The 22042-nt window shown below is 64.8% G+C and overlaps 1 protein-coding gene across 2 annotated transcripts in view; it reads right to left on the bottom strand.

Moving 5' to 3' along the window:
- Window positions 1–22042, bottom strand: part of MEGF6 (multiple EGF like domains 6) — a 75496-nt gene that overhangs the window by 17338 nt on the left and 36116 nt on the right. For both annotated transcript variants that reach the window (XM_068158174.1, XM_068158173.1), the window contains 14 exons: window positions 16846–16968; window positions 11698–11823; window positions 10366–10488; window positions 9884–10006; window positions 7851–7988; window positions 6669–6791; window positions 6030–6152; window positions 5573–5740; window positions 5252–5383; window positions 5042–5170; window positions 3526–3654; window positions 2967–3101; window positions 2261–2395; window positions 112–237 (listed from right to left, as the gene is read on the bottom strand). In XM_068158174.1, coding sequence (XP_068014275.1) covers window positions 112–237; window positions 2261–2395; window positions 2967–3101; window positions 3526–3654; window positions 5042–5170; window positions 5252–5383; window positions 5573–5740; window positions 6030–6152; window positions 6669–6791; window positions 7851–7988; window positions 9884–10006; window positions 10366–10488; window positions 11698–11823; window positions 16846–16968 — 1833 coding nt within the window. The remainder of the gene's footprint in view (window positions 1–111; window positions 238–2260; window positions 2396–2966; window positions 3102–3525; window positions 3655–5041; window positions 5171–5251; window positions 5384–5572; window positions 5741–6029; window positions 6153–6668; window positions 6792–7850; window positions 7989–9883; window positions 10007–10365; window positions 10489–11697; window positions 11824–16845; window positions 16969–22042) is intronic.

Raw genomic sequence — 22042 nt, 5'->3', positions numbered from 1 at the left:
GCAGCCCCAGACCTGCTCTGGGCTGCAGCCAAGGGCTCAGCCTTGGCCACACGAGGTCAGCCCTGCACCTCCCTCCTCACCTCAGCCCCGGAGCTGCTGCTGCCTGCTCACCTTGGCCGCAGTCGTGTCCGGTCCAGCCGGCTGGGCAGAGGCAGTGGCCACTGACAGGGTCGCAGGAGGCTCCACCACAGAGGCAGGACCCCTGGCAGCCTGCCCCAAACGTCCCCCGGGGGCACTCTGCACCAAAAGAGCGGGGAGAGAGCTGCCAGCTCACAGCCAGGGAGCACATCGGGCTGGAAGGGCCCCTCGGGGGTCACCTTCTCCACCCCCCTGCCCCCAGCAGGGGCTGCTCCAACTGGAGCAGGCTGCCCAGGGCCACACTCAGCCTCATCTTGAATGTCTCCGGGGGTGGAGCCCCAAGCACCTCCCTGGGCAGCCTGTGCCAGAGTCTCAGCACTGTGCAGAGCTTCCTCCTGATGCCCAACCTAACCCTGCCCTGCTCCAGCTCCAAACCATTGCCTCTCACCCTGCCCCCCAAGCCCTCACATCAGGGCTGGTGAGGAGCAGCTGAGGGACCTGGGGTTGGTTATTCCAGGGCAAAGGAGGCTGAGGGGAGACCTCCTGGCTCCCTACAGCTCCCTGACAGCAGGCTGGAGCCGGGGGGGGTTGGTCTCTCCTCCCAGGTAACAAGTGACAGGACAAAAGGAGATGGCCTCAGCCTGCCCCAGGGGAGGTTCAGGTTGGACATGAGGAACAATTTCTGCCCCCTGAGGGTTGTCAAGGCCTGGCCCAGGCTGCCTGGGGCAGTGGTGGAGTCCCCCTGCCTGCAGGGGTTTCAAAGCTGTGGTGCTGAGGGCTCGCAGCCCCCCTTGGGACTGGCTCCGGGGCTCGGGCAGCCCGGGAGGGGCAGAGCAGAGTGAGGATTTCAAGCACACAGTGGAGGTTTTGTTGTTCCCCCCTCTGCTAATTGATGGCAGATGTTTGTCTTCACCCTTTAATCATTTCCAGCCCGGACAGCAGCCAAGGGCCTACTATTTCTATGCAAATATTTGTGTTATTTCCTGTCACTCCCCCTCCAGGCTGCAGCTCCTTTCTTAGGCTCTTTAAAAATACCCCGACCCAAGCCCCCAGCCCCCGGGGCTCTGGGGACAGCAGCAGCCCTGCCTGGCTGGCTCCAGGGCCCCCAGGAGCCCTGCAGAAGCTGCTCCCCTGAGCACCTCGGAGCTCTGCAGGCACAGGCTGCCTCCAGCACTCCTTGGGACCATCTGCAGCCCTTGTGCCGACCCCCAGACCAGCTTGGTCCCCCCGGTCCTGGTGCTAGGCAAGGAGGTGATGTGCTGGAAGCTGCAGTGCTGGGCTGGGACTGCTGGGGTCTGCTTCAGGGGGTGCAGAAAGCCCCAGGCTGCTCGAGCCCAGCTCCAGCTGCTGGGCACCACAAGCCCTGCCTGAAGTGGGGACTCCAGGAGCCCAAATCTGAGCCTTGCCTGCTGGCTCCCAGCAGCTGAAGTGTGATTCAGGAGAGGACAACCTCACAAGGGGGGGAGGTTGGCTTCCCAGCTCCAAGGCTGGTGGAAGTTCTGCCTTCCTGAGGGCTGTGCTCATGCTCTGGAGTCAGCAGCTCGTGCCAGTGAGTCACTGCCTTCAGCTGCACTCCAACCACCTTTGCTTGAAGCAAGCCAAGCCCCCTGCCCCCCAGCCCCCCCCAGGACCCTGAGCATCTGCAGCCTCGGAGCCTGGGTGCCACACTGCTCTCAGAGCTGGGCAGTGCAGTGCCCTGCTGGCACCTGGCACACTCTGAGGAGCAGAGCAGCTCATCCAGAGGCAGCAGAGTGAACCCTGGGCTGGATGGAATCCAACATCTCCTTTTCCCCCTGAAGCCCAAGCAGAGTCCCAGAGAGTAGAGATGGGACAGTGCCCTGCTGGGCACCGAGTGCCTGGCAGCCAGAGGGCATCAAGGGGCTGGAGGAGACACCCTGAGAGCCACCACCTCCAGCTACAAGGCAGAGATGGCCCAGGGGTGGGCCAAAGGGAGACCTTGCTCTCCTTGCCTGAGTGAGCCTCAGCCTGCAGGACCATTCCTGCTGCCCTGCCCGGAGGGCTTCCCAGAGGCCTCCACGAGCACCTCCGGTGTCCTTCGCTCCTCAGATCAGCTCAGGGCTTGGGGCTCTGGGAGCACAGGAGCAGCCCTGGAGGCTGCTCTGTGCAGAAGAGGTGTGTGGGAGCGAGGAGCCGAGGGCAGGCTGGGGGCAGGGCTGCTCACCTTGGTCACAGCTGGCCCCGCGGAAGCCTGGGGGACACTCTGTGCGGCACTCGCCGGTGACGTGGTCACAGGGCACCCCTGCAGCGCAGCTGCACTCCTGCTTGCAGCCATCCCCGTAGTACCCAGGCTCACAGCCTGGTGACAGCCACAGGGAGACAGCACCTGGCATCACTCAGCTGCCCCTGGGACAGGGCAAGCCCCTGGCCCCAGCGGTGGCACAGCTGGGGGCGGGAGGCTGGGTGAGCTCCACCGCCCGCACGGCCAGGCGCTGCGGCCGGCAGCGAGGTCTGACCCGAGCCCAGGCAAGAGCAGAGGCTCCCGGCAGGGAGGGAGGGGAGGGAGCTGAGCCTCCCCCTGGAAGAACGAGGGAGGAGGCTGCGGGAGGGAGGGAGGGAGGGAGGAGGCTGCAGGAGGGAGAGAGGGAGGGAGGAGGCTGCAGGAGGGAGGGAGGAGGCTGCGGGAGGGAGGGAGGAGGCTGCGGGAGGGAGGGAGGAGGCTGCGGGAGGGAGGGAGGAGGCTGCGGGAGGGAGGGAGAAGGCTGCAGGAGGGAGGGAGGGAGGAGGCTGCGGGAGGGAGGGAGGAGGCTGCGGAAGGGAGGGAGGGAGGAGGCTGCGGAAGGGAGGGAGGGAGGGAGGCTGCGGAAGGGAGGGAGGGAGGAGGCTGCGGAAGGGAGGGAGGGAGGAGGCTGCTCCCCGGCAGCACTCACGGAGCTGGCAGCGCTCGCCGCGGTAGCCAGGCTTGCAGCGGCAGGAGCCGTCCCTCTTGTCGCACTCCCGGGTGTTCTCCTGCTCACACTGGCACTCCTCGGAGCACCCAGCACCAAAAGCCCACTTGGGGCAAGCTGGAGGAGAGGGAAGGGGCTGGTCAGCGAGAGACCCATCCGGGCACAGGGCAAGGTGCAGGGGGCTTGGCCCTCCCCAGCACGGCAGCGAGAGAGGAAGGGTCTGCAAGTCACAGAATGGGTTGGGCTGGGAGGAACCTTCCAGATCAGCCAGATCCAGCCCCCTGCCATGGGCAGGGACACCTCCCCCCAGCCTCATCCAGCCTGGCACTGAGCACCTCCAGGGAGGGGGCAGCCACAGCCTCCCTGGGCAGCCTGTGCCAGGCTCTCCCCACCCTTGCTGCCAAGAATTTCTCCCTCATCTCCAGTCTCCGTCTGCCCTCTTCGAGCTCCAATCCATTCCCCCCGCTCCTGTCCCCAGGAGCCCTTGTCCAAAGCCCCTCCCCAGCTCTCCTGCAGGCAGGGGGGGCGGGGGCAGCCGTACCCAGGTGGCAGTACCGGCCGTACAAGCCGGGGTCGCAGAGGCAGGCGCCGTAGACGCGGTGGCACCGGCCCCGGTTGGCACAGTTGCACTTTTTCCTGCATTGCTTCCCATAAAATCCTTTGGGGCACCCTAGAAGCACAGAGAGGTTTGGGGGAGGAGCAGCCAGCTCCAGGCTGTGGCTTCTCCCCTGGCAGAGCACAGGAGAGCCCTGCAGAGCCCAGGCTGGAGGGCACCAGAGGCGGCAGAGGGAGCTGGAGCTCGGCAGGGGCTGGCTCCCCAGCGGGGCTGTGCTGGGTCTGTGCTCCCTGAGCTGACACCAAGAGCCACCAGGTCCCTGCAGCAGCTCCACAGGGGACTGCAGCAGCACTCCTGGCCTCACTTGCTGCCACCTCCAGCCTCAGGAGGTGCCTCCAGGGCACCCAGCAGCTCCTGAACTGGTGCCCCCGGTCCTGCTACAGCTCTGCCCTGCAGGGCTCTGGGAAGTCACCTTTGGCACACAGGAGACAGCAACCCCCTGGGGACATTCCTAGCGATGGACAATGGTGATAGCTGCACTGGGGGGGGATAAAAGCACTGCTCCTCCCCTGCTGTGCTGAGCAGCTCCACGCTGGAAGCATGTGGCAGGCAGACAGGCAGCACCAGGCCAGGCAGCACCAGGCAGCACCAGGCCAGGCAGCACCAGGCAGACAGGCAGCACCAGGCAGCACCAGGCAGACAGGCAGCGCCAGGCAGCACCAGGCAGTGACAGGCAGGCAGACAGGCAGCACCAGGCAGCACCAGGCAGCACCAGGCAGACAGGCAGCGCCAGGCAGCACCAGGCAGCACCAGGCAGCACCAGGCAGCACCAGGCAGGCAGACAGGCAGCACCAGGCAGCAGGTGCCTCCTGCCCTGGCACAGCAGCAGAGGAAATGCCACCCTGGCACAACAGATCCCTGCTTCTTGCTCTGTTCCAATCCTACCTTCCTGTTTGTTCCCTCCAGCCCTCAGCCACCTCCTTCCTCCAGGAGGAAGAGCTCAGGGTCTCTCTTGTTATCCATTGACATTCTGCTTGGGTCTCTGTCAGTAATCACTCCCAGCTGTCCCAGCCCCTGCTCTCAGTCTCTCATTGTCTCCCTCTCTGCTTTAGGTTCTGTCCCCCAGACTTTAACTCTTTCAGCTCATGGAGTCCCCCCCTGAAGCCAGCGCTGCCAGGGCACCAGCAACCCTTGGCCCTCAGCACCACATCTCCATGGCTTCAAACCCCACCCCCCAGGGATGGGGACTCCACCACCAGCCTGGGCAGCTTGAGCCAGGCCTCGACAACCTTTTTGGGGAAGAAATTGCTCCTCATGCCCAACCTGAACCTCCCCTGGCACAGCCTGAGGCTGCTTCCTCTCCTGTCGCTCCTTCCTCGGGAGAGCACCCAGCCCCCACCTCACTCCCACCTCCTGCCCCTACCAGGTCCCAGGGCTGTGGAGAGAAGGAAAGGCTCCTCAGCACTGCCCCCGAGGCAGGGAAGGAGAGCCACGGCCTTACCATCCTGGCAGAGCTCTCCAGCCACGCCGGGCGGGCAGCGGCAGGAGCCGGAGGCAGGGTCGCAGGTGCCACCGTTCTGGCAGCCGCAGCTCTGGCTGCAGTTCCTCCCGAAGGTGCCCTCTGGGCAGGCTGGGGCGAGACAGAGAGAGAGCTGAGGCTCAGCCAGGGCTGGGCAGAGCCTGCTGGGCGCTGCCCTGCAGCCTGACTCACTCTGGTTGCAGAGGATGCCAGTCCAGCCCGCGGGGCAGTCGCAGCCGCTGCCCTCCGCGGCGCAGGGGGCTCCGTTCTGGCAGTCCCCGCAGGTCAGGCTGCAGTCAGGACCAAAGGTGTGCTCCAGGCAGACTGCAACGAGAGGAGCTGCAGGTGAAGAGCCCTTCCCAAGGCTGCTCAGCACCTCGGGGGGGGTTGGTTCCCTGGGTGGGCTCTGTGTGGGCAGGGAAGGGACCCAGCACAGCCAGCAGGCTCTGTGAGCGCTGAGGCCTTCCCTGCAGGCACCCAGAGGCTGCTGCACCAGGGCTGCAAGATGCCCACCGAATTTTTCTGACAGGGTGTGCTCTCCTCTGGCCTCCACCTCTCCCTCCTCTTCCTCGTAGTCGTCGTTGAAGAGCTGAGTCAGCTCATCCCTCAGGATGGCCACGTGGGGGATGGGGCGGGCCAGGGGGCGCCGGCCCTCCAGGGCCTCCACCGTGTCCTCCAGAGCTGGGGAAGCAGCCAGGGAGGGGCTTGGGTTGGAAGGCAACCCCCTCCCCCTCACCCATCCCAGCTGGCCTTCAGCACCTCCAGGGAGGGGACTCTGCCCTGGGATGATGGAATCAGAGGGGCAGGGAGGGGCAGAGGGGGCAGAGGGGGGCAGGGAGGGGCAGGGGAGGGCAGAGGGGGCAGGGAGGGGCAGGGGAGGGGGCAGAGGGGGCAGGGAGGGGGCAGAGGGGGCAGGGAGGGGCAGGGGAGGGGGCAGAGGGGGGCGGGGAGGGGCAGGCAGCACACTCACGGACGCAGCTCCTTCGGTCCTCCTCCAGCTTGTAGCCAATGTCGCAGCCACACTGGAAGGAGCCCAGCTGGTTCTGGCAGGTGTGCTCACAGCCCCCATTGCTTGAGGAGCACTCATCCACGTCTGGAAAAGAAGGGGAGGGGGTCCCCCAGGCAGGACGGGGCCCACAGGTCAGCCAGCTGGCTGCTGGCATCATCTCTGTTAGCTGCACGAAGCACGACTGAAGCACCAGGAGAGGGCCCAGGAGCTGCAGGGAGCCCTGGGGGTCCACACAGCCTGTGCTGGGTGTCAGCTCCCGGCTGGCCCAGGCTGGGGTTGCACCCGGGACAGGCTGTGGGAGAGCTCTGGTAGTGAGGACAGCTCCCGAGGAGGGGACAGCTCCACCCTGCAGCTCTCCAACCACTCACCCCAAGCTCCCAACCCCACCCCTGCTGCTTTTCAATCCCTCCAGGGACGGTGACTCCACCACCCCCCCGGGCAGCCTGTTCTAGTGCTTGAGACCCTCCCCCCCACCGCCCCCAGCGTGAGGAAATTGCTCCCCACGGCCAGGCTGAGCCCCCTGGCACAGCTGGGGGCCGTGTCCCTGCTGTGTGCTGCCAGGCTGGGGACAGCGGCCGTGCCCGGGGGGTCTGTGCTCACCCTCGCAGCCGCAGCCGTCCGTGCCGAGCCGGTAGCCGGCCTGGCAGGCGCACTCGTAGCCCCCGGGGTAGTTGTAGCAGTCCTGCCGGCAGCAGTGGGCGCCGCTGGCGCACTCGTCGATGTCTGAAGAGAAAGCAAAGCGCAGGGAGGTGAAGGGCAGGAAGGAGCTCTGGAGAGCCAGCCCAACCCCCCCGGCAGGATGGCACCCGGGTGGGTTTGGGGCGGCTCCAGGGGAGGCTGTGCAGGGCCGGGGGTGCTGCTTGGCAGTGCCCCGGGGAGCTGTGAGCTGCCTGCTGGGCTCCTCCTGCTGCTCCTCTGGCAAGCAGGGAGCTTGCTGCCAGCAGCTCAGCCTGGCAGGGTGCTCCTCAGCCCAGGGCAGGGCTTGGAAGAGACCTCTGGAGAGCCCCAGGCCCTGGTGCTGCTGTGCTGTGCTGCATGGACACAGCTCCTCCTGCTCCCTGTGCTGATGCAGCAGGAGGCTGCTCCGTGAGCACCACAGAGGGTTCCTGACTCAGGTTCTGCTCCTCAGGGGGCTCTGATGCAACCTCCTGTGCCTGCCCCACACTCCCAGAGCTGGAGGTGGATCTCTGCCTTACTTCTCCATTAACACATCCTCGATGGAGCAGGATGGGGCTGAGCTGAGCTTGGCTTGCAGCCACTGCCTCCTCCACATCACTCATGCCCTCGTTCCTGCTGCTTCCTGGGAGAGGGCAGCCAGGCTGGTGCCCTTGGAGCACCATCCCCTCTGGGCATGGGCTGCTGTGAGGCGAGCCTCTGTCTGCCAGTGCTGCCTTAGAACACTCCCAGCAGGGCTTGGTTCTGCTTGGCTCTGGAGTCAACAGCTTCTGAGTAGGTCTTGAGGGGAGGTCTGAGGATGTCTTCACAGGCTCAGAATGCATGGGGCTGGAAGGGACCTCTGAAGGTCTTCCAACCCCCTGCAGTCACCAGGGAGCCCTCCAGCTAGATCAGGTTGATAGGGCCCTGAGCAAGTGCCCAGGGGCTGTGGCCTGCACCACATCCCTGAGCAACCTGTGCAGTGTTCCTCACCCTGAGGGGCTTCAAGCAGAGCAGCACCGCAGCTCCCTGCCCCATTCCTGGCCCTCCTGCCCTGCTGGCACAGGCAGCAGCTGGCAGGCAGCATCCTCAGCCCTGGGGCACCAGGCAGGGAGCTCTGCCCCTTACCAGCGCAGCTCTTGCGGTCCTCCTCCAGCCGGTAGCCGAGGCTGCAGGAGCAGGCGGGGCCGGAGCTGGAGTGGTGGCAGGCGTGGGCACAGCCCCCGTTGTCGGCCTCGCAGCTGTTGACAATCTCCATCTCTATCCCTGCGAGAGGCAGAGGGCTCAGCACCCCGCAGCAGCTGCTGCTCCCCGCCCGGGCCCTGCCCTCCCCTGGTGCCCAGCTGCAGCGGGCATCCGCACGGCTCCCGGCCCAGCTCCTGCCTGCCGCGAGCAGAGCCCTGCTGAGGAGGGGAGAGGAGAGCTCTGCAGCAGGGAAAGGGATGGAAACAGCTTGGCACAGGCCACTGCTGGGCTGGGAAAGTGATGTGCAAAAATAAACCCACGGATCCCAGGCAACGTCCCAGAGAGCCTCCCAGGGCCAGGCTGCCGGAGCAGGCTCTGGACAGCCTCTGAGATGAGGCAGGCTGCAGACAGAGCTGCTCCCACTCCTGACAAGCTGCAGGGTGTGCTGCCAAGCCAAGGGCTGGCTCAGGCTGTGCCAGCACAGAGCTGTCCTGGTGCCAGCCAGCTCTGGGAGCAGCAGCTGAGCAGGGGAACATCCAGATGCCTACAGCTAGGAACGTTGGGTAGGTGCAGAGCTGCAGAGCAGCCTCACAGCTCCCGAGCTTGGCAGGGCTGATGTAAACTGCAGGCTGCTTCATTAAGCTCTCTTCAACCCCAAGGAACTTCTACCATGGAGCTTTGGCTCAGGCCTCCACCTCAGGAAAATGCTTTCTGCCTAGAGGAACATTTTTGAGTTGGGTTTTGTGTCTGTGTGTTTCTCAGTGTGGTTCAGACCCAAGGAGGACAAAGGAAGGGAGCTTGATGCTTCCCCATGGATCTGTGCATGCCATGAGAGCCTTGCAGCGTGGCACAGCCCTCTCCTGAGCTCACAGCAGGAGTGGGGTCCCTTCCTCTCTGTCTCTGGTGCCAGAGCTAGCAGGCTGTGCATAGGAGGTGCCAGAAGGGGCAGGGAGAAACTTTCCTCCCATGCAGGCTACTCAGTTCTGCAGTGGAGAGGTCAGTGAGGCACAGCTGCAGAGGCCACACCTGAGCCAGAGTGGGGCTTGTGCTGTCCCTGCTGTCACAGCTCACCCTCCAGGCCTCATCTCTCACCAGGGCCCTACCTGGAACCCCAAGACCTGAGCAGCAACAGACCCAAGCCTTTTGTCCCCTGTGGGGCACTTTGCTGAGGAGGCAGCTGAGGCTCAGAGCCCTCTGCAAGCCTCACCCCAGCAGCTGAGTGTGCAGTGTCCCACGGAGCTGAGCTCTGGGGTGGCTTCTGCAGGCAGATGGAAGGCAGCTGTGCAGGTGCTCAGGCTCCTAGTGAGCACTTCAGCAGCCCAGCTCCTCACACTGCTCTCTCTGATGCCTTTTGAGTCCCATTTATGGTCTGCAAAGCCTCCTCCTCACAGCCCTGCTAGGCCCCCAGTGAGAGCTGCAGTAGCTGCACAGGTGGAGCACCACAGCTTCCAGCACTGCAACTGCCATGGGGGCTGCCTCTGAGGGGCTGCCTCCGAGGGGCTGCCTCCGAGGGGCTGCTGGTGGTGACAGCTCCACTTTGGGCTGCCCCTGGGGATGTGTTGGCTGAGGCTGCATGGACAGCCTGGCTGCTTCTTGCACAACCCTGTTTACTTCTTGCTGGGAGCAGAGGCCATCACTTCTCCAGCTCAATTACTCCTTCAGTCACACATCTGCAGCTGACTGAACTCATCCAGCAAAGCCCCCCCAGGAGCAGAGCTTGGCCTCTTTGCAGCCAAATGGCTCCAAAGAAGTTGCCTCAACCAGCACAAGCTGCTCCCTGGGAGCCTGCAAGAGCAGCACTTTGGGGGGGGTTGTGGTGGGAGAGCCCACAGCCCCAAACCTGCTTGGGAAGTCCTTCCAGCAGGGCTCACCCCCAGCTCAGCCTCCCCAGCTCGCAGGGCACGCTGCACAAAGGCTCTGCTGGAGCAGGCAGCCCTCCCCCCACACCCCCCGGGGGGTCTGCAGGCAGTACTCACGGTAGCACTGCTTGCCATCTGCCCCCAGCTCGTAGCCAGGGTTGCAGCTGCACCTGAAGGAGCCTTGGGTGTTGAGGCACTGATGTGCACACAGCGCCTGGCCGGTCGCACACTCGTCCACGTCTGCAGGAGAGGAGCAGGCAGTGAGCAGAGCAGGCTGGGACAGGCAGGCCTCAAAGGGGCACTTCCAGCTGGCCCCAAGCCTTCCCACTGGCTTCTCACCCCCTGAGCCCTTGGGTCCCGAATTGTGTTGGGCCAGAGCAAGGCAGGAGCAGAGTGAGGAGTTTGGAGCATCCCAGGAGGCTCTCAGTGCTGCTCCGGGCAGCAGAGCCTCCAGGAGCTTTGTGCCAGCTGCTGGTGGCTGCCAGGACTGAGCACTGCTTCCCCCAGCTGCTGGTGACTGCCAGGACTGAGCACTGCTTCCCCCCCCACCCCCCCAGGCTCTGGTGCCCCCCAGGAAAGCTGTGCTGGCAGGAGCTTACCCTCACAGCCCTTGTGGTCGGGTGCCAGGCGGTAGCCGGGGTGGCAGTGGCAGCGCGCCGTGCCCCGCTGCGGCTGGCAGAGCTGCGCGCAGCCTCCGTTCCTCTCCGTGCAGGGGTTCCTCACTGCAGGCACAGCACAGGCAGCCAGCTTGCCTCACGCTAGTCCTGGCACCGTGCTTGCAGCAGGGCACAGCACCAGGCAGCTGTGCCCAGCAAGGCAGCCTGCAGTCCCTGAAGGACCATTGCCCACCGCTCAACCTCTGCTGTTCTGCCTGCTGCTCCACCCCAGCAGGAGGGCCTGCAGGGTGTGAGGGGCTGCAAAAGGCAGGTCCTGGCCTGGGTAAAACCTCCCCAGCCATGGGCAAGCACAGAGCAACTGCCAGGCAAATCTGCTTCAAGTGCTGGTACCAAGATGTTGGCCAAGCTCTGCCCTGTGCCTGCCCCTGCCCAGAGCCCTGCCCCTGCTGCACTCCTGCTGCCCCAGGTGTTTCCCCTTAGTAACTTCACAGCTAAAGACTTCCCTCCTCCTCCTCCTGCTTCTTGAATGCCAACTGCTCTGAGTGAGGAGCCTGAACTTCTGCTCCCATCCCCTCCAGCCTCCCTCCCTCCCTGCTGCAGCAGGTCAGCCAGGAAGCTGTCTGCGAGCAGGGGGAGCAGGTCCCCTCCTGCTGTGGCACACTGCTGCTCCTTCTCTTTCCCAGCAGTGTGCCTTCAGACAGCTCCATTTGTGTTGGCCACACTCCTTCAGCTCTTCCTGGCCCTGCAGAAGGAGCTGCAGGACGTGGCCAGGCCAACACACCATGCAGAGTTTGTGCTGGAGAGGAACCTCCAAGCCTGAGCTCTGTGGCAGGCTGGAGACAGGAGCCCTGAGCCAGCCCCATGGAGCTCAGCAGGGCCAAGGGCAAGGTCCTGCAGCTGGCTCAGGGCAGTCCCAAGCACGGATCCAGGCTGGGTGAGGAGTGCCTGAGAGCAGCCTGCAGGAGAAGGCCTTGGGGCTGTCAGTTGGTCAGGAGCCAGCAGTGGTCCCTGGCAGCCCAGAGCCAGCTGAGTGCTGAGCTGCAGCCAGAGCAGGGAGAGCAGCAGCACAGGGAGGGGATTCTGCCCCTCTGCTCTGCTCCCACCTGCAGCACTGCCTGCAGCTCTTGAGCAGCCTGCTCTAGTGGGGGCTGCCCCTGGCCTCAAGGGCCCTTCCAACCCAACCCCTTCCATGGAGCTCTGACATCTGAGCCTGCCAGGGTGCACCCCCTGCTCCCCCCATCCCAGCTGCCCCGAGGCCAGGCCAGGGAGCAGCTCTGCCTGCCCAGCTCCCCCTCCCCTGCCCCAGGCACTCACAGGTGCAGCGTTTGCCATCCTCCTGCAGCTGGTAGCCAGCTCGGCACTGGCAGCGGTGCTGGGCCAGCGTCAGCTGCACGCAGTCGTGCTGGCAGCCGCCGTTCTGCAGGGCACAGGAGTTCACAGCTGGGAGGCAAGGGGACAGAGGCTCCCTCAAAGAGTGCCACTGGACAGGGAGGTGAAGGGAACCTCCTGGAGCTCAGCAAGGGCAGGAGCAGGATGCTGCAGCAGGGCGGGAGCAGGATGCTGCAGCAGGGCGGGAGCAGGATGCTGCAGCAGGGCGGGAGCAGGATGCTGCAGCAGGGCGGGAGCAGGATGCTGCAGCAGGGCGGGAGCAGGATGCTGCAGCAGGGCGGGAGCAGGATGCTGCAGCAGGGCGGGAGCAGGATGCTGCAGCAGGGCGGGAGCAGGATGCTGCAGCAGGGCGGGAGCAGGATGCTGCAGCAGGGCGGGAGCAGGATCCTGCAGCAGGGCAGGAGCAGGATGCTGCAGCAGGGCAGGAGCAGGATGCTGCAGCAGGGCAGGAGCAGGATCCTGCAGCAGGGCAGGAGCAGGATGCTGCAGCAGGGCAGGAGCAGGATCCTGCAGCAGGGCAGGCGAGAGGCTGAGCCGCTGGGAGGCAGCTCCGTGGAGCTCAGGCTGCAGCAGGGGAGGCTTAGGCTGAGCACCAGGACAAACACCACCACCAAAAGGGTTACCCAGGGCTGGAGCAGGCTGCCCTGGGAGCTGGCAGAGTCACTGCTCCTGCAGGGATTGAAAGCAGGTCTGTGTGGCACCAGGGACAAGGTTTCGTGGTGGACTTGGCTGTGCTAGGCTGCTGGTTGGACTTGCTCTCCAAGGTCCTTTCCAACCTAAACCATTCCAGGAACTCTCATTTAAAACCTTCCAAGCCCAACATCCCCTCATAAGCCTCTGATTAACTGAAGACCATTTAGGGGAATGGAAGTGACCCAGCAGGGTCAGAGCCTTGCTGCCATGCCCAGGGCTGGAGCAGAGGCTCTCCCTCTCCACCCCTGGTGCTGGCACCGTTTCCTTGAGCCAAGTGGAAGCCAAAGGCACAAATGCTCCACGTTCCTGCAGAGCTCTGGGTCAGGGCTGCAGGCCTCAGGCTGCAGCAGAGGGGTGGGTGGTCAGCTAAAAATACTCTGCCCTGGTGGAGTGTGCAGTCACAAATGCTCCAAACCAGCCAGGAATAATGTGCTGGTTGGGGAGGGTCACAGAGGAGCTGCTGCCTGCCAGAGCATTCCGTGTGGGAAGAGTCCTGGGCCAGGGTCTCACAGCTCCATGCAGCCTCCCAGCGTGCCCTGAGCATGCAGCCTGGGCAGCCACCCCCTGCATGCTGCTGGGAGAGCTCCTCAGAGAATGGTTGTGGTTGGGAGAGACCTCAGGAGCTCATCCAGTCCAGCCATGAGCCCAGCACCACCAGCCCCCAGCACCACAGCTCCATGGCTCTCAAACCCCTCCAGGGATGGGGACTCCACCACCGCCCTGGGCAGCCTGGGCCAGGCCTGGGCAACCCTCAAGGGGCAGAAATTCTTCCTCATGGCCAACTAAGCCTCCCCTGGGACCACCTGAGGCTGTTCCCTCTCCTCCTGTCACTTGCTCCTCGGGAGAAGGAGCTGCCCCACACCTGGCTCCAGCCTCCTCGCAGGGAGCTGTGGAGAGCCAGAGGGAAGGAATCCCACTCCAAAGCCTGGGAAGGCTCAGACAAAACAAAGGAACCCTCGCAGCTGTCGGGGGTTCCCCAGCACAGCCCTTCGAGTCCTGGGGCTCCCCAGCTGGCTGCTTGAGGGCGGCAGCCAGGAGAGCTCCCTGCTGGCCCTGCTCTGCCTCCCGCTGGGGGCTTTGCCTTTGCTTCCTTTTGTTTCCTGCTCGCACTTTGTTGTTTTCTGGGGTTTTTCGGGGTGAGTTTGTTTCGCTTGTGGCTGTTTCCAGAACCCCTCTAGCAATACTTCGCTGCCCAGCTGCCTGCGCCGGCCCCGCAGCGCGGTGAGCAGGCTGCCAGCCCCGCGGGCTCAGCCTGCCCAGCAGGCAGCTTGCTGCAGTTACAGCCCAGACAGACGAGGCTTTGGTGTCTGCAAGGGAGGAGCTCGGCTCCAGCCCTCTGCCTGCAGGGAGCTCGGGGCTGCTGCAGCAGCCTCCCTTCCCACCCCTGGTGGTGCTGACCCCCTGGTGCCCAGGGCACGGGTGGGAAGGGATGGGAAGGAGCAGGTGAGGAGCAGCAGCCTAACCCAGGGGCTGAGCAGAGCTGGGCTCAGCAGGCACCCTGCAGCCTCCCAGGCAGAGCCACTCACCCAGCCTGGGCACCCTGAGCAGCTTCACAGCATTGCCTTCACTCCCCTGGCATCCCCAAAGCCCTGGGGCAGAGGCCACCTCGCCAGGGCTGAGCATGGAGCTTGCTCTCACCACAGCCTGCAGCTGGTACCTGGCTCAGGCTCCTCCACTCCAGTGTCTCCTCCTTCCCACCCAGGTCACCTTTCCTTCAGAGCCAAAGCATTTGCCAGCAGCTCCACAGAGGCTGGAGAAGGCCTTCAAGGTCACCAAGCCCCAACCAGAACCCAACTGCCACGTCCTGAAGCACCACAGCTCAGCACCCCCAGGGATGGGCACCTCCCTGGGCAGCCTCTTCCAAGCCCTGAGCACTCTTGCAGGACAGAACTTGTTCCTCATCTCCAACCTGGGACACCTTCAGGCCCTCTCCTCTCACCCTATCACCTGGGAGAGGAGACCAACCCCAACTCCAACCTCCTCTCAGGGAGCCCTTGGGAGCAGTGAGGTCTCCCTCAGCCCCCTCTGGCTAGCACTTAGAGGAGCCAGGAGCAGCTGGAGCCTGGCTGGAGCCTGGCACTGCCTTGTGTGGCTGCTGAGGAGCAGCTGAGGAGCAGCTGAGGGACGTGCCAGTGGCCAGGGAGAGGGTCAAGCCCTGCAGGCTCTCAGCACGACGTGTGCAGATGGAAGCCCCTGGCAGCACACCCAGGGGATTACCCTCCCTGCACACAGCCCCAGCCCACCCAGAGGCCCTCTGCTCGCTGCTGTGTCTCCAGCTGAAGTGCTCCTAACAGCAGGAGGGATCCTTGGTGTAATCCCCAGCTGATTTGTTCCAGCCTCAGCCTGGCTGCAGAGTGCTGCTGTGTGTCAGCTCAGCTCAGCTCAGCTCAGCTCAGCTCAGCAGGCCAGCCAAGGACCTGGCTCAGAGTGAGCTCTCTGCCTCGGGCTGGATTTCAGCTGAAGAGAGGACCTGAAGCTGTCAGCCTCCTGCCTCCTGCCATGTGGTTCTGATGAAGGGGGAGGTGATCTGGGGACGTCCAATGCCTCCTTTTGCTCTGCCTCACATCCAGCAGGGCTGGCTGCTGCTTTCCTCCCCCCCTGCTCTGCTGCAGTCATCACTGACTTGCTCTGTGTGCCCAGCAGAGGCACAGCACAAGGATCATCCCTGGAAGTGCCTAAGGCCAGGCTGGATGAGGCCCTGGGCAGCCTGGGCTGGTGGGAGGTGTCCCTGCCCATGGAGGGTCCTTAAGGTCCCTTCCAACCCTCCTGGGAGTCCATGAATGCTGCACTACCAACCTGCAGCAGCAGTGGGAGAAGTCCAAAGGCTTCCCCCAGCCCCACAAGCCACAGCTGCCAGCCAGGGGCACAGAGCTGCACCTCCCCCAGGAAGCTGCTTCTGGAGGTGCCTAAGGAGCTCCTGCCAGGCTCTGCAGGGGCTTTGTGCCTTGCTGTGCCACCTGCAGCCCCCAGCCCAGAGCTGCCAGCACCTCCCAGGGCTGGGAAGGGAGCAGCAAAACATTTATGGGTTTCCAACCCCCCTGATGCCTTCAGAGGTAAAGTAGGACTCGACTTGGCCCTCAGCAGCTTGGAGTGAGGGTTCAGCCAGAGGCTGGAAAGGACCAAGTCCCCCCCAGTCCACCCTGAGGAGCAGAGCTCCTCAGCCCTGCCTGCCCTGCCAGGGTTAGCAGCCACCAGGCTGCACAGGGAGTTGTGGAGCATCCCACCCCAGGCCTCCTCTGAAGCCTTTGTGGGGAGCAGAAAGCATCCCAAGAATTCCCTCTGTGGTTCCACAGACCTCAGCTGGAAGCTTCCTGACAATTGTCCTCCCCTGCCTCCAGAGTGCCTCCTGGCCAGCTGGGGCTGCCAGCAGCTTCCCCAGGGCTTCCCAGAGCCTGCTCCCAGCCTGCCCCAGCTCTGAGCTGCAAATCTGCCCCAGCCCTGGCCCAGATCCTCTCCAGTCACCTCCTCTGAGCTAAGGGCAGACAGCTCTGGAGCAGTGGCAGAGTCTCCCTGGCTCCAGCTCTCTGCTCCTGGAGACACTTCTTTGGTGTGAGGCTCCAGAGCCCTGGAGCAGGCTGCCCAGAGAGGCTGTGGAGCCTCCTCTGGAGAGCACTCAGGGCACTGCAGCTCAAGCCCAGAGCTCCCCAGGCTTTGCCAAGGCATCAGGGAGGGCTCTGCAGCTCGTGGTGCCCTGCCTGCTGTGGGCACCACTTCCTCAGGTGCCCTTCCCCTGCTCCCACCCCCAGTCCCAGCTGGGACACACAGGCTCCTGCAGCCGGTGTTGGCAGGCCCTGGAACGTGCCCATGGCCTGAGAGCAAGCAGCAGGGAGCCCCTGCCAAAGCAGGGCCCAGGGATCCTTCCCACTGCATGGAAATAGCCCTCAAAAGAAATGGCAGCAGGGGGAGGGGAAGCTGGGAGGCAGCAGGGCAGCAGCAGAGGCTGGGAGGCAGCAGGGCAGCAGCAGAGGCTGGGGGGCAGCAGGGCAGCAGCAGAGGCTGGGGGGCAGCAGGGCAGCAGCAGAGGCTGGGGGGCAGCAGGGCAGCAGCAGAGGCTGGGGGGCAGCAGGGCAGCAGCAGAGGCTGGGAGGCAGCAGGGCAGCAGCAGAGGCTGGGGGGCAGCAGGGCTGCAGCAGAGGGACAGCAGCGGGGAGGGAGGGGCAGGAGGGGGCAGGAGGGGGCAGGGAGGGGCAGGGAGGGGACAGGGAGGGGCAGGAGGGGACAGGGAGGGGCAGGAGGGGACAGGGAGGGGCAGGAGGGGCAGGGGGCAGGGCTCACCCAGGCAGGTCCTGCCGTCGGCGTGCAGGCGGGGGGGGCAGGGGGAGCAGGAGGGGCAGGAGGGGGCAGGAGGGGGCAGGAGGGGGCAGGAGGGGCAGGGCTCACCCAGGCAGGTCCTGCCGTCGGCGTGCAGGCGGAAGCCTGCCCTGCACTGGCAGTAGTAGGAGCCCAGGGTGTTGACACATCTGTGCTGGCAGCCCCCGTTGTGGACCTGGCACTCGTCAGCATCTGCAGGAGAGGAGAGCAAACGCTCAGGGCAGCTGCCCAGCAGCACTCACCCTCTGCTGGCGGCCCCAGGGGTGAGGGAGCAGGGCAGAGCTCCAAGCCTGCCCCGGCAGGGTGCTCAAGCAGCCAGCCCCTGGCAGGGGCCCCAAAGCGTCCTGTCTGGCCCTCAGCACACACCACCCTTCATCCTCCTCATCCTCCTCACCTCACAGGGCTCACTTGGGCTCATTTTGCGCTGCCCTACTCCGTGTGTGCTGGGAGCAGGCTGGGGCAGAGCCTCTGGCACAGGCAGCTGCTGCAGCCACCAGCCCTGGGGGGCTCCAAAGCCGCAGGGATGTGGTGCTGGGGGAGGTGGTTCAGTGGCTCAGCAGCAGTGCTGGGCTGGGAGCTCTGCCTGAGTGCTTGGACTTGAGGAGCTCAAAGCTCTCTTCCAGCCTCCATGGTCCTAAATGGCAGAGCTCTGCTCCCCAGCCCCAGCCCTGCTCTGCCCCCCAGCTCAGCTCTGCTCTGCTCCCCAGCCCTGCTCTGCTCTGCTCCCCAGCCCTGCTCTGCTCCCCAGCTCTGCTCTGCTCCCCAGCTCTGCTCCCCAGCCCAGCTCTGCCCTGCTCTGCCCTGCTCCCCAGCTCTGCTCTGCTCCCCAGCTCTGCTCTGCTCCCCAGCTCTGCTCTGCTCCCCAGCTCTGCTCCCCAGCCCAGCTCTGCCCTGCTCTGCCCTGCTCCCCAGCTCTGCTCTGCTCCCCAGCTCTGCTCCCCAGCTCTGCTCTGCTCCCCAGCTCTGCTCCCCAGCCCAGCTCTGCCCTGCTCTGCCCTGCTCCCCAGCTCTGCTCTGCTCCCCAGCTCTGCTCCCCAGCCCAGCTCTGCCCTGCTCTGCCCTGCTCCCCAGCTCTGCTCTGCTCCCCAGCTCTGCTCTGCTCTGCTCCCCAGCCCTGCTCTGCCCCCCAGCCCAGCCCTGCTCTGCCCCCCAACCCTGCTCTGCTCTGCTCCCCAGCCCAGCCCTGCTCCCCAGCTCTCCTCTCCCAGCCCCATGAGCAGAGGAAGCCTGGAAGCAGGGAGGCAGGACTCCTGCAGCAGGGAACATGCCTGGCCAGTGGAACTGTGCATCCCAGCTCAGCTGGTGAGGCTGCAGGTCCTGGAACAAAAGGCACTCCCTGAGCCAGAGCAATCTCCTGCCAAGTGCTGAGTGATCTTTCCGAGCTGCAACAGGAACCAGCCCCTGAGCTGCCGGTGCAGAGTGCTGTGATGTTAGCCAAGCTCCCAGGGCAGGGGGGAGCCTGCAGCCTGTCATGGGGAGGCAGCTTCATTCCTGCTCCACAGACCTTGAAGTGCCTTCGAGGGCTGGGAATCACTTCCAGACCCGGGGAGAGATGTGAGGACATGCTGCTAACCAAGATGTGTGGCAGGAGCTGTCAGAGCCAATTTCAAGGCTCTGAGGCAGAGGACTCCTCCAGATGCCTGTCCTCAGGAACAAGAGGGATGGCCAGGGATGCACTGCCCCATGGCCCTGCCCCTCCTGGGCCTCCAGGGGCACAGGCACAGCCTGGCAAGGGCCAGGGAGCTCTGCTGGAAATGGGGACCCAGGTCCCATCAAGCTCCCAGGCTGGCAAGGGCCAGGGAGCTCTGCTGGAACTGGGGATCCAGGTCCCATCAACCTCACAGCCTGGCAAGGGCCAGGGAACTCTGCTGGAACTGGGGACCCAGGTCCCATCAAGCTCCCAGGCTGGCAAGGGCCAGGGAGCTCTGCTGGAACTGGGGCCCAGGTCCCATCAAGCTCCCAGGCTGGCAAGGCTCTCCCAGAGAGCTCTGCTGGAACTGGGGCCCAGGTCCCATCAAGCTCCCAGGCTGGCAAGGCTCTCCCAGGGAGCTCTCCCAGGCTGAGGGAAGCAGAGAGCATTCAAGCTAAGAGCAGGAAGCCAGCCAGGAGAGAAAGCTTCAGCAGCTTAGGGTCCAGGAGCACTTCTGTGTCCTTTCTGCACCTGGTGAGGAGCTCCTCAGCTCTCTCAGCTCTACCCTGCTGGCACAGCCAGGGGGCTCAGCCCAGCAGCAGGATGCTGGGGAGCCAGGCCGAGCCCTGAGCCAGCACCTTTTCATCAGTGACTGTTGCTAATGAGATAAAGAAACACTTCCTCAGTGAATCACAGCAGGGTGTTGCCCTGGGCTGTGTCTTTGCAAGCCAGCAGTGCCAAAACCTGCTCCAGCCCTGCCCACAACCTGCAGCATCCCCCAGCTCCCTCTGCTCTGCTGCTGCCTTCCCTCCTGGCTGCAGCTGAGGCAAAGGCCTGGAGAGGCAAAGGGCACCAAGACCCACAAGGCAAGGAGCAGTGCAGGGCTGGCTGGAGCCAGAGCTGCCCCAGGAGCAGTGCAGCCCTGCCTGGAGCCAGAGCTGCCCAAGGAGCAGTGCAGGGCTGAGGGGAGCCAGAGCTGCCCAAGGAGCAGTGCAGGGCTGAGAGGAGCCAGAGCTGCCCCAGGAGCAGTGCAGGGCTGAGAGGAGCCAGAGCTGCCCCAGGAGCAGTGCAGGGCTGAGAGGAGCCAGAGCTGCCCAAGGAGCAGTGCAGGGCTGAGGGGAGCCAGAGCTGCCCCAGGAGCAGTGCAGGGCTGAGAGGAGCCAGAGCTGCCCAGGGAGCAGTGCAGGGCTGAGAGGAGCCAGAGCTGCCCCAGGAGCAGTGCAGGGCTGAGAGGAGCCAGAGCTGCCCCAGGAGCAGTGCAGGGCTGAGAGGAGCCAGAGCTGCCCAGGGAGCAGTGCAGGGCTGAGAGGAGCCAGAGCTGCCCCAGGAGCAGTGCAGGGCTGAGAGGAGCCAGAGCTGCCCCAGGAGCAGTGCAGGGCTGAGGGGAGCCAGAGCTGCCCAGGGAGCAGTGCAGCCCTGCCTGGAGCCAGAGCCACCCTTTGATGGTCATTAGTTGGGCACTAATCAGAGCCAGTGCCAGCAGGCTGGGGCAGGGCAGGGCAGGGCAGGGCTGGGGGGCAGAGGGACAGCCCTCAGCACTTGGCTTTCTCAACACTTTTCTCCAGGAGGCTTCTCCCTGCTGCTCAGCCCCAGGCTCAGCCCCAGGGAAGTGCTGCTCTGCTCTGCCCTGGCCAGGCCCTCTGCCCCCAGCCTGCCCCCAGCCTGCCCCCAGCCAGCTGGGAGATGCCTGCAGCCTGCAGGGCCAGCCCCAGCTGCCAGAGGCACTCCAGGAGCAGCCACTTTGGGTTTGCCAGAAGCTGACCCAGTGGAGAGGCATCAGGGAGCTGCACTGCCTCAGCCACTCTCCTGTGTCCTCAGCTCACCCTGCTTTGCCTGCATCAGCTGCCAGAGCTGCCCAGCTCTGCCTGGGCTCAGGTTCCTGCCTCTGGGCCTTGCTCAGAGCGGGGCAGGGGTGCAGGTACCAACAAGCAGGCAGCCTGCCCCTGCCTGGCAGCTCAGCCTCTCCCAGCTGCCTGCCCAGCTCTGCCCAGGGCCCAGGCAGGGCCTCCCCCTGGCTGCAGGGTGCTGAGGGCTCGCTCCATGGGGCTGAGCAGCAGCAGGCAGAGGCAGCAGCTGAGGGGCTGGGAGCTGGGGGGGCTGGAGGCTCTGCTGCCTGGGGCTGGCTTTGCTTGCTGCTGGCATCTGCCCCTAGCCTGACAGCTGTGCCACAGCATCAGCCACAGCCTGGTGCAGGAAAGGCCACTGGGGCCACTCAGGCAGATGGTGGCTTGCAGAGCTCTGGAGACCTCTGCTCCAAAGGTGAAGGCAGCCTTGGAGCTCCCACACCTCTCAGTGGCCTCCCTGCTCCTGTCCCAGGCTCAGAGCACCACAAAAGCATCACAGGGGCTGGGAGGGACCTTGAGAGACCACCACAGAGCACCAGGGGCTAGGAGGGACCTTGAGAGACCACCACAGAGCACCAGGGGCTAGGAGGGACCTTGAGAGACCACCACAGAGCACCAGGGGCTAGGAGGGACCTTGAGAGAGCATCACAGAGCACCAGGGGCTAGAAGGGACCTTGAGAGAGCATCACAGAGCACCAGGGCCTAGAAGGGACCTTGAGAGACCACCACAGAGCACCAGGGGCTAGGAGGGACCTTGAGAGACCACCACAGAGCACCAGGGGCTAGGAGGGACCTTGAGAGAGCATCCAGGCCCAGCCCAGGAGCGTTGCTGCTCTGCCTGAAGCTCCTCCCTGCCCCCATGGAGGACTCTTCAGCCTTGCAGCCCGAGGGATGCCTTGCAGCAGGGGCAGGATGGAGCCAGGAGGTGCAGGGAGCTGCCAGCTGTGGAGCCCCAGGGCAGCAGCAGCCAGGTGAGTTCCCAGCAGGGAAGGGAAGGCTGCAGGTCTGCACTCCAGACACGAAGCTGGACCCCAGGGGCTGGCCTGGGAGCAGCCCTGGGAGCCAGCAGAGCTGGAGGGACACAGCCACTGTGGCCTGAGACAGAGATCTGATCTATAAATAAATCAAGAGCAGCTCAGCCCCAGGCCTGGCACAGCTCACAGCCTCCCTGAGAGCACTTTCAGGCCCTGCTGCTCAGGACTGTCCCAGGCTGAGCTGATGCATTCCCTGGGGGCTGCATGACCCAGAGCACCCCAGCCCTTGAGGCAGCTCCAGGCTCTCCATCCTCTCCCAGGTCTCCAGGCAACCACAGCCTCTCCCTGCTGCTGAGCCAGCTGCACACAGCAGAGGCTGGGACAGGGCTGAGCAGCTCTCCCTCTCCATCCACACACAGAGGCTGGGACAGGGCTGAGCAGCTCTCCCTCTCCATCCACACACAGAGGCTGGGACAGGGCTGAGCAGCTCTCCCTCTCCATCCACACACAGAGGCTGGGACAGGGCTGAGCAGCTCTCTCCCTCTCCATCCACACACACAGAGGCTGGGGCAGGGCTGAGCAGCTCTCTCTCCCTCTCCATCCACACACACAGAGGCTGGGACAGGGCTGAGCAGCTCTCTCCCTCTCCATGCACACAGACAGAGGCTGGGGCAGGGCTGAGCAGCTCTCTCTCCCTCTCCATCCACACACACAGAGGCTGGGACAGGGCTGAGCAGCTCTCTCCCTCTCCATCTGCACACAGAGGCTGGGGCAGGGCTGAGCAGCTCTCTCCCTCTCCATCCACAGACAGAGGCTGG

Source organism: Melanerpes formicivorus, unplaced genomic scaffold (assembly GCF_026170545.1).
Source record: "Melanerpes formicivorus ecotype bairdi unplaced genomic scaffold, bMelFor1.0.p_v2 SCAF_39, whole genome shotgun sequence".
Classification (NCBI taxonomy): domain Eukaryota; kingdom Metazoa; phylum Chordata; class Aves; order Piciformes; family Picidae; genus Melanerpes; species Melanerpes formicivorus.
Note: the sequence above shows the minus strand (reverse complement) of the source record. Positions and strands in the feature narration are given on the sequence as shown.